We start from the raw sequence: 16,215 nt of genomic DNA, 5'->3' as shown, positions 1-16,215 counted from the left end.
TTAGAAAATACCATCAAATATTCCCAGAAGAGACTTCATTTCGTCAGCTTCATTATCAGGATGATACCTACTAGCGGAAAAAGCAAATGTAAAAATAACTATTTTTGTAACACAATTTTTAAATTTATAATAGATAATGTAATAATTATAAAACAGATAAACTTGAAGATTGCTGAGAGGTTAATTTATCAAACGAACTTCAATATGCATAACCTTGGAGAAAGTCTGGGGAAAATTAGAGCTCATGAACTGTGAAAGGTAGAAACAAGTATCAGATATTTCTTTAAACATAGTGGAAAGTAATGCCGTTTAATCAGTGTCAACAGGTCTACAAACCTTGACTGTTCAAGAGGGAGAGGGAAACTGCTAGAGTTACCCATAAAAATGACCAGCAATAGGGCACTGATTAGACTGAATCTGACTTTTTTTTGAACCTGTAGAACTGTAACAGAACTTGGTGGCTAAAATACAACTTGAATGTTAGAAAAATTAGCTGATCTCATTTCTCAAGTGACCTTACACTTCATATTACATACAGCAGTATTCAAATCAGTAAAAAAATTTATCAACATAATATAATGTTTTAATTACTAGCATTAAATATATAGTTTCTCAAAAATTGAGATACTTGATATTTTGATTTATCTTAAGGAGCTTAGCTCACCAGCAGTCTAAAATTTTAATAACTTTAAGTAAATAAAACATTTAGGTTCTGCTCTTTAAAATAAACCAAGGGAAAAGGAATACTTAAGTTCTCTGTAAAAAGTTTTTACTTGTATAGTTTAGAAATATTTTTAAAGAGTTCTTACCTGAAGTCAATCTCCTTTTTATATTCACTGTTTCTAATAAAGCAATCCACTTTCTTAACAAAATTTGAAGAGCTTGATATTTTCTCAGAGTGAGTAAAGCATAGCTTTTCAATCTCTGGCGACAGACTTTGTGGTTTTCTTTCTTGTAAATGGACCTATATTTTGAGGTTAAAAAAACTAGCAATCATTGAAGGTTTAACTATTGAGGCGGTATTTAAAAGGAAAACAAAGAAATACTTCTTCTTATGATACTTGCATTTCCAGCTTGTTGAGGTAATTTTGTCATGGAGGATGCACCAAACTTGGACGTAGCAGAATTTGATAAATAAATATCTGGCTTTTCATGTGATGAAACAAAACTAAAAATCAAAATGAATTATTTGTAAAATATGGCAAATAAGAGAACAAACCATTCTAATTTAGATTAATAGCTATCTTTGGAAAATATGATTGAAGTTTATCATATTTATCAATCCCCAAATTGATGCTCTATTTCTTAGACTGATAGAGAACTTGGTGCATCTCCTTTCTTTCAGACAAAACAACAGTGTATATAGTCCAAATTAAATAAGAATACTACTTTTAAAGGCCTTCAGAAATAGTCATTCAGCAATTTTTTTTTAAATTGAGTCTTATGCTTAATCACCTATCATCTAGCAGTCTGTAAATCTTTTCTAAATCCCGCTTGCTTAACTTTCAGTCTCCTTTCCCTATTCTGGTCTCACTGTAGACAGACATCTCCACCTATCTTCTCATTTATAACTGTATACTAGAATTCACCTTTAATCTTTTGTATTAAATTAATTCATTAAAAAACATTTATTATTCACTACCGTATGCCAGATATTGTACTAGGAGCTAAGTATAAAGTGGTAAACAAATCCTCTCTAGAGGAGCAGATAATGAATAAACAATAAATATAAATCCTGAAGTGACATGAAGGAAATGAAATGAGTAATATTATAGGAAATAACAGTGAGGAGGCACAAGCCCACTTTAAAAAGATGATCATGGATACTGCTCTGAGGAGGTGACAATTTAAACTGAGACAGGCTAAAATGTGACAGTCATACAAGGAGTAATGAACGGCAGATATAGATAGGGAAGAATCACATATATTGATAAGAACTGAATCTTTTTATCTCTAATGAATGGCAAGGAATTAAAATAGTGAAAAGAGTATGAAAGGAAAAGCATGTGTCTCCTTTTCATCCCAGACCCTCAGATCCCACAGGCTTTCTTCCCAGCAGCAACTTCTGGCACCAGTTTCTCAGAGGTTTCTTGATAGGATTCCTTTTTAAACCCACTTATCTTTTGTTGGTCACTTCTAAATTCTCCCAAAATTATCTGTAGTTTTCTAAAGGTGTGGTGCACAAAACTGTTCATGTGTCTTATTATCTTCCTACTTGTGATTTGCCTATTTTCTCTATACCCACAGCTTTGTTCCACTTTTATGCTTCTAATCTGTTTACTTTGTATGACTCAGAGTTAGAAGCAATAAATGGAAATGATAAGGACAAATTTTAGGCAAATATTTTTAAAAGCTATTGAGTGATCTGAGAGATCCAAATTTGGAACAAGCATTGTAGAGTGAATATGCTCCTGGTCACTGTTGTCATCTTGACAGAAACAGCATAATTACTTGCTAGTGATATTGGATGGTTATTCAAGGACCCAGTGGTGGAGAGACTAAATGACATTTAAGTGAAGCCCCCTTCAACTCTGGAACTCTCTGAAATCTATGACTCTGTGCTGTTGATGCTAATGTTCAGTAAAATGACTAAATAACAGCAAAAGTATCAAAAGATACCACAAATTTAAAAATTTTTTAAAGCAGGAGAAATAAATAATCCTTAAGTAGAAAACTGAACCCTGAATAAATAGTTATCAATATGTCTTCTCTGTGGGAAAGTTTTGGCTCTGGCTATAATTTCTCTCCCTTGAGTTCTGATCAGGTCCAATATCCAAATGCATTTTACATTTCTATAAAAATACTTTAAGTTGAACATTTCTAAAATTATTATTGATTTTTTCCCAAACATCCCATATGTTCTATATTCTCAGATAATACCTCCGTCTACCCACTTGCCATTTATTCTTCCCTCTTCCTTTACTACCATATTCTATCACTGGCTAAATCTACTCTGTTATCTATGAAATGCTTCAAAAATCCAATCCTACCTCTCAGTTTTTATCACCTCTGCCCTAATTGAGGCCTCTTCATAGTCTGCCTTTCTCATTGGCCACCATACCCACGCTGGTCCACCCTCTACAAATCATTCTATATATCACTGCTGGAAAGATTTTTTCTGATTAAATTATATAACCTGTGCTTAAATATCTTGGATGGCTCTTTACTGCCTACTATGGAGATCAAAAACTAGAGGCCTCCAGGCTGCATATGGTCTACAAGCATTATTATTATTTTTTGGAGAGGGGGTCCTGCAGACCATATCACATTTAAAAAAAAATTAGTTGTCAAAATTTAAAAGTCAGGGGACTTCCTAGGTGGCGCAGTGGTTAAGAATCCACCTGCTGGATGATGCCTTAGAGGACTGGGATGGGGAGGGTGGGGGGGGGGAGTCGAGGGAGGGAGGGAATACGGGGATATGGGTATAAATACAGATGATTGAACTTGGTGTACCCCCCCCAAAAAATAAATAAATAAATAAAATGGAAAAAAAAAAAAAGAATCCACCTGCCAACACAGGGCACATGGGTTTGACCCTGCTCCAGGAAGATCCCACATGCTGCAGCACAACTAAGCCAGTGCGCTACAACTATTGAGCCTGTGTGCCGCAACTACTGAAGTCCATGTGCCTAGAGCTCGTGCTCTGCAACAAGAGAAGCCACAGCAATGAGGCGCCCATGCACCACATTAAAGAGTAGTCCCCACTCACCACAACTAGAGAAAATCCGTGTGCAGCAACAAAGACCCAATGCAGCCAATAAATTAAATAAATAAATAAACAAATAAATAACTCTATTAAAAAAATTTAAAAGTCAGGAGATGTCACATAAATTTTAGATTCTTAGCTTTTTTGAAAAATCAGAATATTTGAAAACAGTAGACTCACATTTCCTGCACAGCAACAACTGGTTGGAGCTGAGTAGTGGTTATTCCCTTTAGATGGACACTCTACAGCTAACCTTGGCCCATCAAATCCCGAAGGCAGTTTGAGTTTGTGACCCCTGACCTACTGGACACCTCACAGGTATCTAAATATGGCATTCATGGGTCCTCACAGACCTCAGTAATCTCAGCCTTAATTCTGCGGCTACACAGACTATACTTCATTGACCCTTAAGCGTGAGATGACTTTTCAAGCCTTATCCCTTTACATGTACTCTTCTACTTGGAATGCCTTAGTCTCCTCTTTTCTACCTGTCAAACTCCTATTAAGTTTTCACATCTTGTGAAAAGTGAAGATTCCTCAGCTTCAGCCCCAGAGACCATGATTCAGTAAGTCTAGCATGGGGCCCAGGAATGTGCATTTTTAATGTGCACCCCTGAGTAATTTTTTTTGGGTGGTCTGACAACAACACTTTGAGAAACACAGCTCTAAGATTAAGAGGGTTTAGGTTGGCTAATACCCTACTGCTTCTCTGACATCTAATGACTTGATCCCCATCTCCACTTACTTGTCAGGAGGATATAAAGTTATAAGTATTTGAAACCAAAGTTCTAAAACTTGCCTGTTTGACATTTCTCTTTGGAATTTGCTTTCTGATTCTTGGAAGGGTAGCTTACTTTCCCTGGTACTTGAACTCAAAGTGTTTCCAAATCCTAGGTAAAGAGATAACATTTTGAAATAAAATGCCAGGAAACAGCTGAACAAAGCTTTTCAAAAGTTCTGCAAGCGCTCTCTCCAAACAGATATGATCTGGTTAAGGAAAGAATGAAAAGTTCTTCCCAATAATCAAATTTAATGTGCACAGACAAAACAAAGGAGTGAAGCTAAGAGAGTAAACTACAAAACACATAGGTTAGCTTATTAGTCACTATATTAAAGCTCCTCAAATCACTATTAATTTTTTTAAGATTTATTCCTCTCTATTATTTTTATTGCTATTGCAAATGGTATCTCTTTTATTTTTACTTTTTTATACATATTTATTGGAGTATAACTGCTTTACAATGTTGTGTTATTTTCTGCTGTACAACAAAGTGAATCAGCTATATTTATACATATATCCCCATATCCCCTCCTTCTTGAGCCTCCCTCCCCCCCATCCCATCCCGCTAGGTCATCACAAATCACCAAGCTGATTTCCTTGTATTATGCAGCAGCTTCCCATGAGCTATCTATTTTACAATTGACAGTTTTTATATGTCAATGCTACTCTCTCACTACATCCCAGCCTCCCTTTCCACCCATGTCCTCAAATTCGTTGTCTACTTCTGAGCCTTTATTCCTGCCCTGTCACAAGGTTCATCAGTACCATTTTCCTAGATTCCACATACATGCGTTAGCATATGGTATTTGTTTTTCTGACTTACTTCACTCTGCATAACAGACTTTAGGTCCATCCACCTCACTACAAATAACTCAATTTCATTCCTTTTTATGGCTGAGTAATATTCCACTGTATGTATGTGCCACATCTTCTTTAACCACTATTATTTATTTACTTATTTATTTTTAAGCCATGTAAATGATCAAGTCGAAGTTCATTCAATATTTTCAATGGTCTGCAAAGGACTGATTCCTTTCTGTCAGCCATCCTGGGAGAGAGTATCTCCATCTCGCTATCTTGTCTTATATTTACCAAGATTTTCACTTCTCTGTTTTAGTGAAATAGAGTGAATTTGCCAGTAACTCAAAGGCCTAGTCCCATTATTTCTGGATTGTATATGATTTAAACACAATATCTAATACAAGAAAAACTAATCTTTTCCTCTTCATTTTCTTATACCTGAAAAGTCAATATTTCTACTAGAAATAAGTTATCTTTTTATGTTCTTTGCTAGCATTTGAAAAGAGAACATTTTTAAAAATGAAACATTTTTGTTTTTCACAAATATTACCAGACCATGTGAGATCTTAAAATGGAGAACAGGATAGTCTGTTTTATGAGGGAAAATTCAATAAATAATCTGAATTTGAATGGAGCCTTTAACAAGATAAGGAGCAACAATATAAAAAACTCATTTGCCGCAGATGCAGAGAATGGACTTGAGGACACAAAGGGGGAAAGGAGAAGCTGGGGCGAAGTGAGAGAGTAGCACTGATATATATACACTACCAAATGTAAAACAGATAGCTAGTGGGAAGCTGCTGCATAGTACAGGGAGATCAGCTCATTGCTTGGTGACCACCCGGTGGGGTGGGATACGGAGGGCAGGAGGGAGGCTCAAGAGGGAGGGGATTTGGGGATATATGTATAAATACAGCTGATTCACTTTGTTGTGCAGTGGAAACTGGCACAAAATTGTAAACCAATTACACTCCAATAAAGATCTGAAAAGAAAAAAAATTTTTTAAAAACAGAGAAAAGAAAAATCTCATTTGCTATATCATCATCATGGAACAACTTTGACCTCTGTCCTTAGGATAGGAAATGTTATTTGTGGGAGGGTCACATCTATAGTTTTGCTAAAAATTATAATTTTAACAAACCAAAACCAATTAAGCAAGCACACAAAAAAAGCAAAGAAAATTAGTCCCAAAAGCTTAACTGAAAAATATTCAAATCATTTCTCATGAAATTATTTCATTCTAAAATACATACATTTCAAATACAATACATACATATATAAAAAAATACATACATACAAATGGAATATATTTCCTGCTAATTACCTGATGTTTTTGTCTTCTCTGTATCAGCTGTAAAGCTAGTGACTTCTATTAAGTTTTCGTCATCAAAATCATCCCAAACTTCATTTCCCAATTCAAAGTTCACATTCAAAACTTCTGAAAATGAAGAATTACTTTTAACCGCATCAGTCAAATTCTGGTTTCCAGATGCATTAAGATTTCTGTTGAACAGCATTGTTTGAGGGGCTTTCTCATTTGAAGTTACAGAATAGGGCCGTCTAGAAAAATCTGTCATGTGTATGTATAAATGAGTATAGGCACTTTTTAAACCATAAGCATCATTATCTATTAACATACCAAACACATCTTTCAACTACTAAACAGAGGTCTTTAGTAGTAGTTTTCTAAAGCACTAGGTCAAGCATTGTTGAGTGCTGTATTCAACCAATTCTTTTTATTGTATTACATGTAGTAATTGCTGCACTGAATTTAATTTTCAAGGTATTCTTCTAGACAGAATTAATGTTCCCTCTTAATTCCTACATACGAATAATCTTACTCCAATATTGGATTGTAATAGCTTCTAAAATGGGCTTTCTCCCCATCCCCCCAACTCTTCTCCCTATAAGTAGTTAATTTTGAGTATTGTTATGAAAATATATCTTTATTTTTCTCCAGCTAAAATATTCTTGGTGTTATCCATTGTTTATAGCCTGGGTTTAGAGCCAAATTACCTGGGTGAAAATTCCACCTCTCTAATTTACTAGTTGGATGATCTTTGACAAGTAATTTATACTCTGAGCCTAGTTTTCTCCTCCACAAAATGGGGATAATAATAGTACCTAACACATATGATTGTTATCGGGACTAAACGCCTTCACTTGTGCAGTTTTCCATAGTAGTGTATTAATAAATATTTAATAACTCATTTCTCCAAAAAATTTTATGCATATATATGTATTATATGTAAAGGATGTGTAGCATACAATTTACAAATAATGATAAAATATACAGCATGCTTAACTGTAAATTCCATATATCTAATTGATTATCACCGAACGTTTTCATTGAATTTTGCCAAACTCTTGTATTCTTATCAACCTATGGTTGCAATTAATAAATGAATGTAGTTCTCATATTCATTTCTCAATTCAAATGTTGTTTGATATTTTTGTTGACTTTAATAAAAGTAAAACAATAAAGACATATGTTGGGACTTCACTCATTCACCCATTGCCTTAAGCAACTTCTTTGCTGAATTAGATAATAATTTTCAAATGCTTAGAAGAATATTCCTTCAATTTTTCATGTTATCCACAATGTAAGCGCTACAGACATTACACACTGATAAATTAAATCTGCACTATCATCAATTTCTCCATCACTTTCATAAGTATAAACAATAAACAAAACAATAAATCATGGTCTTATTTGTAGTGTTTGCTGATTTCCATGGTATAAGTATTCCCATCATGACTGATTTCAATGTGACATAACTGAATGCAAAGATGGGAAGAAATGCACAATAGCCCCCCCTTATTACAGTATTTCTACCATACAGATACAAAGATAGATGCAAATATTCTCAAGAATACAGATAACAGTAAAATGTAGTAGAATAATTAGGAAATGGTTAGTTTTTAATATTTATAGCCTTTGTGTTTGCTATAGTTTATTTAAAGTTTACATAATTAAACTTTAATAATGCCTGAAAGATTCCCCCAAATTTAATAATCATCTCTCAAAAGTTAGTACAAGCTTGCTCCAGTAAAGTGAGTTTCCTTCACTTTAAATAACCTTATCCTTTTCTTCACTATCCAAATCTATCCTTCAACTGTATCTACAACTCCAGTTCACATTATTCTATTTTTATGCCTTGATACACATACACAATATGCTATGTCCTGAAAAGAGAAGTAGGTACAAAGTGCAATGGAAATATAAAGAAAAAAGGACCATCTGGCAGCTAAAGGAGGAAGAGACTTGAGCATATTTATATTCTGAAAAGAAAGAGGCCATGGGGAGAAGATACTGAAAATAAAGGCAAGAGGAGAGAGATAGCTGGTCTCCTAAAGATCCAGGGGAGATAGAATTGGAAAGATTAAGATTACAGGTAGAGAGATAAGCTTCGACTAGAAGAAAAGATAATTCTTCTTTTAAAACAAATAGAGTTAAGGATGGGTGCAGAAACAGAGAAATATATAGTTGGGGGGGTGGAAAGTTGAAAGAGTTCATATATTATAGGTTTGATTTTCAATTCTCCACTGATAACTAAAAGTCAATTTCATTTTATAGAAATGTCATAGCCTGGGAATCAAGAGATATGGAATTTATTTCTAGCCCTGCCATTAATTAGATATGTGATTTTTGGCAAGTCATTTAATCTCTTTGAGTCTTGGCTTCTTTCACTGTAAAATGAGAAAACGCACAAAGGTCCCTTACAATTTAAATTTTACAATTCAATATGCTTTCTCATAATTTCTGACATTTTTTCTTCTTCTCTTTTTTAACCTAGAATACAGACGATAAAAACTGCCATGTTTTTCTTCAAACATTCTTAAGAGCAGCATTTGAATACATTTAAAGGATGTTTTGCCACCAAAGACTAATGTGTAAAAAGTATAATGAATATACTCAATTACTAGTAATAATAGTACCAGATACTGTGCTAAAAGCTTTACATACATCAACTCATTTAACCCTAAAATCCCTAAAATATAACCAGATGAGCAAACTGAGACATACTGGGTAAGTATACTATGAAAAAATCACACAACTACTAAATGAGCTAGGATTTGAACTTACTAGACAGATTATCTCTAGATCCTGTAAGTTTAACTACTATATTATACAGCTTCTTCTTTTAAAAAGCAAGGAGGGGGGACATTCAGTAAAAGAGGGATACAAGGACTTCCCTGGTGGCACAGTGGTTAAGAATCCGCCTACCAATCCAGGGGACACAGGTTCGAGCTCTGGTCCAGGAAGATTCCACATGCCACGGAGCAACTAAGCCCGTGTACCACAATTACTAAGCTTGCGTTCTAGAGCCTGTGAGCCACAACTACTGATCCCGAAAGAAGCCACCACAAAGAGAAGCCCACGCACTGCAACAAAGAGTAGCCCCTACTCATCACAAACAGAGAAAGACCGCATACAGCAATGAAGACTCAACACAGGCAAAAATAAATAAACAAATAAAATAATAAATACATCTTTAAAAAAAAGGAGGGATACGGTTATTATTGGGGTTTAAAGTATCTGGATGAAACTTTTATATCATAATACAAATCACATTTAGAATAGTGGGTGGGAAAGAAAAGTAGAAAAACTATGTAAAGACAACATGAAAATAACCAGAGAGAAGGACAAACTCTGGTGTGGAGAAGGGCAGGGAATAGAGCAGCCATGCAAGGAATAAGTTAGAGGGCTACAGGTTGAAGAGAGATAAAAATAAGAGGGTTGACAATCTTATACCTTCTATCCATGTTGTCATGATATTTTCAAGCTTTGAACAAACTGGATAAATGTTTTGATATTCTAGGTGAGATCAGGGGATTTTTCTTGATCTGATATTGGGCCTAATGGCTGCCATGGTGTCATAAGGGGTGGTGGGTTCTCCAGCCCTTGCCTACCTAACATCTTAAATTATGGCTAGAGAAAGCAATAGAGTGAAAGAATGAAGGAAAGAGTGGCAACAGAAGTCAAAATCAACACACACACGAAATTGTTTTCAGAAAATCCCAAGCTTACCATTTCTACACACAGCCATTTGAACAAACAATTCTATGGCCAGAATTATTTCTCACACGTTGTAACAGACTGCTATTAGTAGCATAACCCAGAGAAATGGTGCTATTAATGACAGGATGTGGAATAATGATGAACTGGGCCCAAAGTTGAAGAATTTATATGCATTATCTCATTAATTTAATGACAAACACACAGATAAAAAGCAAATCTATATTACAAACCAGCTATATCCCACAAACTAGGCTGTAGTCTCACATTATCATAGAGATTGTAAGAATCATAGGTTTAAGAACTGGAGAGATATTAAAGGTCATCCAATTCAATCCCTTAATTTTAAAGATAAGACTAAGGCCCAAAGAGGTTAAATAATTTTCCCAAGGTCACACAGTTATTTTGTAAAATGGATGAATTTTATAAATAAAACATTATTTCAAATAATTCTGAAGACATATAAAAGTAATAGTTCAGCATTTTAATACTTTGCATATCCAAAGATCCCTTACATTCTCAGCTTTTCCTCTTATTATTTTTAAATTAAAATAGTCAATGCTATCTACGAAAAGATTTTTAAAAAATTTATGACAGACACAGCAAGACCATCTGAAATAACAGACCCAAGAATTTGAAATTGCTTCAATAACTGAAGAGAAAAATGTTGCCAAGTTAATAATCATAATTTTAGATGTTGGTTTTTCAATGACACTGCTTGTCATCCAAAGTAGTGATAAATCATATTCTCTCTCAAGTCAATATCAACAGTAATTTACCTTTGTCTTGATATGCAGATGGTTCTCGTTGTTGACCTTTTGTATAGATCTCATGCTGATCCCTCTGCTCCATTACAGGCAATTCAGGTGTGTTTAAATATTCTGACCTTTATAAAGATAAATAAAACCATAAAAATGTTAAAATATTAAAATTAATCTGACTGAAAACTACTTATTCATATAAATGGGAAAAAATTGGTTCATCCACTCAATACTTCTATGATAAATTGTACTAGCCTGAGTAGTAAAGGGTAAAAAAAACAGGCATTTAATGGAAGTGATAACTGCTTAGGTCATTTAGTCATCTTTACACGCCCCCACTGTGTAGATTTCTGCTGTGTATAGCCTTGCAGATTTACTGCTAATGCTTCTTTCAGTTAGATAACAAAAGCTAGGATCTCTTGAAGTAGTGTTGGCATCTATTCTGATTGGTCAGTGGCTGTTCTGTACTGGTTGCTAAGTATATTAAATGTCATCCCAGCACATAGAATATCCTTATTTGGAAGGGAAATTATATACACTGTTACCTTTTAGGTATCATAATCTAGGAAAAGAATGCTGAGTTATCATCTAGGGCCCTCTGCTTACTAGGAATATGAGCTTTGGTTATTTCATCTATATAATGGGATAAAAATACCTTGGTTTATGGGCCAGGTTGTTGTTAAGGTCAAAAGAAATAATGCACAAAAGTGCAATTTTTTTAATTATAAAGTATTTTATAAATCTGAGGTATTATTAATAGAGTGGGCCCCTAAATGGAAAAGATTAGACTTTATACACCAACAAGATTTCTCTTTTTAAAGTATACTCTTGTCACCTGTTAAGTTTAGAAGGCAGAGAGTGCCTGAGGGCATTACACATAGGATGGATAGTTTTCCAGGAAAGAGATGATTCGATCCATGTTAAAGTATCCTTATGACTGCAGAGTTCTAAATAAATTTGGGGTATGAAAGATAACAAAACTCTTATGATGTCATTACCTCATTATGGAACTACCTGATTACTGTGATTCAGAGGTAGCCAGTAACCATCTTTCTCTGAATAAATGACTATTTGGAAGAACAGAGAGTTTATGATGAATATTTTACCTCAGATATTAACATTATATTTGTACCTTGATATACTGGGAACAGAAGGTTTTGGAGTAAAACCAAACTCTTTAAGGTCCACACTTTGAGATTTATTCATCTGCATCTATTAATGAAAAATTAACAAGTTCAACTATCAATTTCATATTAATACCTTTTAACAAATGAGCCAAACAGCAAAATTCCTACTGATATATATAGTTCAAAACCAATAAATTGTGAGAAACACAGGCTAATTCTCAACTCAAATCTCCCTCTCAGGCCCTTCTTAAGTACTGACATTCCTCACAGTTCTTCATCACTAGGCCTTCTTCTCTTCTCACTCTACACATTCTCAATCAAAGATCTCATTTACTCCCATAGCTTCAATTACTATCTACACATGACTCTCAAACCTATAGCTCTCTGTAGATTTGAGCTTAGCTCTCTTTCCTGATTTTCTAGCTCAGCTCTCTCCTGACTTTCAGACAGCTATATCCAACTGTCTATAGAACATATTTACCTAGACATCTTGTAGGCCTCTAAATTCAATATTTCCCAAATGAACTTACCATGTCTCTACTCTTCCAAACTTGCTTTCCCTTTAGAGTTCCTACCCTATTGAGGCCCCACTTTTTTCCCAGTTGTTTAAGCCAGAAGGCTGGGCATCACCTTTAACTATTCTTTCTATTTCACCCCTCATAACAAATTAAGTACCAAGGCAGTTGTTTCTACCTCTGAAAAATACTTTAAACCCAGCCACTTCTCTCCATTGCTACTGCCACTACACTAGACTAGGCCATCGTTTTGTCTGGATTACTGCAAAACCTCCCTAATGAGTCCTTATGTTCCTTTTCCATTATCCTCTAATCCATTCTCTACATTGCATCCAGAGTGAATTTTATAAAACATGGTTCTGATCATGCCACTCATTAAAGCTCTTCAGTGATTTCCCAGCACTTTTAGGATAAAGTCCAAATCCTTAAAATAGCAAAAATATTTTCATGATCTAGCTCCTACTTCTTAAGCCTTATCTTTCTCCACCCTCCTAGCTGTAAATGAACTCCAGATATACTGTATTGCTTCAGTTATTAAAAAGATCTCTATCTTTTTCTCAGCTCTAGACCACTGCATATTCTCTATAACTGAAATACTTTTCTATTCCTCTTCACCACCACTCTGGTACTCACCTCTCTATACTTGCTTATGCCTATATATCCTTCAATCTCAATCACGATTATTAGGAATCCTTTCCTGGCCTAACTAACGTGGAGTGAATGCACTTTCTATATAAGTTCAAGTTATCTTACACTCTGTCACAGAATCACTCATCACACTGTATTGAAAAAGTCTATTTACTTGTTTGCATCCTTCACTCAATTGTAAGCTCTGTGAGGACTGGTACAAAACTGACTTATCACTGTATCTTCCATACCTACTATAGTGCTTGGCATGTTCTTGGCGCTCAATGAATATAGAAAGAAGGAAGGAAGGAAGGAAGGAAGGAAGGAAGGAAGGAAGGAAGGAAGGAAGGAAGGAGTTAAATGGAATAAATATGAAAAAAAGGAAGGAAAAACTTGGGATACTAAAAATAATTGTCTCAGTAAAGGTGGTTGCCATTTCAAACTGCAAACCTCTCCATGTTTCCCAATATTCTCCTTGTTTTAGCCTCATGACTTAGAATCTTCTTTCTTATAAGAGCCCTAGAAAAGAAACAGGCACTCTGCCATTTTCTTGGCTCTGTTCTGTGGCCTGATCAATTATTTTGCCCTGGATATGATGACTTAGGCTTAGAGTAAGTCAGCTAGAGACTAGCCTATCAATCAGCAGGAGCTCCCTTTCCTTCACCAGTTAAAAGGGAGACTCTTGCTCAGTCCTCATCTAGGTGCATGAAATCAACTTCAGACTTTCCAGCCCAGTATACCACAGATGGAGCCACAAAAGGGTAAGAGTGCCTAGTCTGAACTGCTGAACCAAGGCAAGCTACATATCACTCTCTCCACTTTCCTTCTCTCCGGTTAAAAAAAAACAAAAAAAAGAGGCGAATGAAGGAAAGAGATGTATACCTATGCTCCAAAAGTAGACTTACAGATTAATTATTAAAAACTATAGTATCTTTTCCTATAGAAACAGTATTATGAATAACAGTCATATTCCTAGTCAAGCCTTCATGTAACTCTAAAGTGCTGTGTGGATATCTACCTAATTGATACACAGAATAAAGGGATATTCATACACATTTAATTACAGAACAAGGGACAAATGTTATTAAAACTAACCTTTAGACGTTTAACTGGAGGAAGAGATGAAACAGCATTCCTGTTCCTTAAGTCAGATAAATATGAAGAAATTGTTGACTCTTTCATTTCCGACTTCTGTGCAACTCCAGTTTTACCTATGAAAAGAAATCCTAGATTCTTTACGTTAAACTTTACCTATTGTTCATATAAAGCCAAATTTCTTCAAAATTTTTAATAGTTTTAAAAAATGTTGCCCACAAAAGAAAGAAAACTGAGTTATAAGCTGCATAATATAAATATCATACATAGATAATTAGGATATTATTACTACTCATCAAAGACCTTTCAATTTTTAAAACCTGAAATAAACTCGTTTTATGGCACTCACAGCAGTCATGTCCACATGTGTGTTTATTTTTACAGTGATGATTACATTCTCGGTTCCCAGGTTTTTTGCAGGCAGTCATTCCTAAATTAATATATGAAAAAAAAAACACCTTTTTCACTACATCTGTTAATATGACTTTAATTATAATTAATTTTTATCCAGCTGTTTCCTTTCTGGCAGTACAAAAAGACTGATTTTCACACTCCCTCAAAAGTTAATCCATTTAATATGTATATTTATTTATATTTTTATTTTTTAAGCTCTTTATTGGAATATAATTGCTTTACATTGTTGTGCCAATTTTTGCTGTACAACAAAGTGAATCAGCTGTATTTATACATATATCCCCATATCCCCTCCCTCCCGCGACTCCTTCCCACCCTCCCTATCCCAGCCCTCTAAGTCATCACCCATCATCAAGTTGATCTCCCTGTGTTATGCAGCAGCTCCCACTAGCTATCTATGTTACATTTGGTAGCGTATATGTGTCAATGCTACTCTCTCACTTTGTCCTGGCTTCCCCTTCGCCCCCCCACCCCCACCCCATGTCCTCAAGTCTGTTCTCTGCATCTGCATCTTTATTCTTGCCCTGTCACTGGGTTCTTCAGTACCATTTTTTTAGATTCCAAATATACGAGTTAGCATACGGTATTTGTTTTTCTCTTTCTGGCTTCGCTCTGTATGACATGTATTTTTAAAAAGATACTCTGATAACAATCAGTTCCTGCCCTACTATCAGCCCCACCCCAACTTTTCACAAGAAGCACTAAGTCACCTATAAGCTTCTCTTAACCTCCCTGATATAAATAGAACCAAATATCACAGAACATCAGTTAACTCTTGCTGAATGAGGTAAGAATGAGGGTGGAGTTTTGAAACTTTTTTTTTCTACTTTATAATTAAGCCTGAAGAACCTGGAAGGAAGGAAACCTCATGGCATTTTGATGGCGCCTCTGACAGCAGCTAGTAAACAGGACACCATGCACTTTTAATACACATAGGTGCTTTAGGGATATAAATAAATTTGCTATATGAGTTCATAGAAAGGAGAAATTGCTTCCAGCTTCACCCCCTAAGCTAGAATTAATATATCCAAATATATAATTTATTCTTTATTTATAGGCTTTTTCTTGATTTTAACTCTCCTAGTAACATGGGGGAAGGAACAGACATTTGAATTGGTCCTTGAAGGATAGACAGGATTTGGACATGAGAAGGGGACCAGAGGAAGATGTTCCAGGTAGAGAGCATAATATCCAAAGGCAGCAAACCACAGACTACAGGAACAAATCAGTTTGTTTTTGCTGGAGCACAGATTTTAAATGAACTAGAAATGCTGGAGATAGTGAAGAGCTTTGAAAACCTCTGTAATCTTTCTTGGTCCTTTACTCTTCATTTTCAGTGTGCTGCCCAATCAACCTTTCTCAAGGCA

The 16,215-nt window shown here is 35.0% G+C and overlaps 1 protein-coding gene across 1 annotated transcript in view; it reads right to left on the bottom strand.

Annotated features, from left to right (window-relative positions):
* The window catches only part of HFM1 (helicase for meiosis 1), a 121,691-nt gene continuing 105,476 nt past the window's right edge, over positions 1 to 16,215 (bottom strand). The window contains exons 30-38 of the mRNA XM_057746760.1: positions 14,784 to 14,864; positions 14,435 to 14,550; positions 12,203 to 12,282; positions 11,089 to 11,195; positions 6,614 to 6,727; positions 4,506 to 4,596; positions 1,057 to 1,168; positions 810 to 964; positions 1 to 70 (exon numbers count right to left, since the gene is read on the bottom strand). Coding sequence (XP_057602743.1) covers positions 1 to 70; positions 810 to 964; positions 1,057 to 1,168; positions 4,506 to 4,596; positions 6,614 to 6,727; positions 11,089 to 11,195; positions 12,203 to 12,282; positions 14,435 to 14,550; positions 14,784 to 14,864 — 926 coding nt within the window. The remainder of the gene's footprint in view (positions 71 to 809; positions 965 to 1,056; positions 1,169 to 4,505; positions 4,597 to 6,613; positions 6,728 to 11,088; positions 11,196 to 12,202; positions 12,283 to 14,434; positions 14,551 to 14,783; positions 14,865 to 16,215) is intronic.

The sequence above is a fragment of the Hippopotamus amphibius genome, chromosome 1 (assembly GCF_030028045.1).
Source record: "Hippopotamus amphibius kiboko isolate mHipAmp2 chromosome 1, mHipAmp2.hap2, whole genome shotgun sequence".
In the NCBI taxonomy this organism is placed as follows: Eukaryota; Metazoa; Chordata; class Mammalia; order Artiodactyla; family Hippopotamidae; genus Hippopotamus; species Hippopotamus amphibius.
This window is presented reverse-complemented; position numbering and strand designations above follow the sequence as displayed.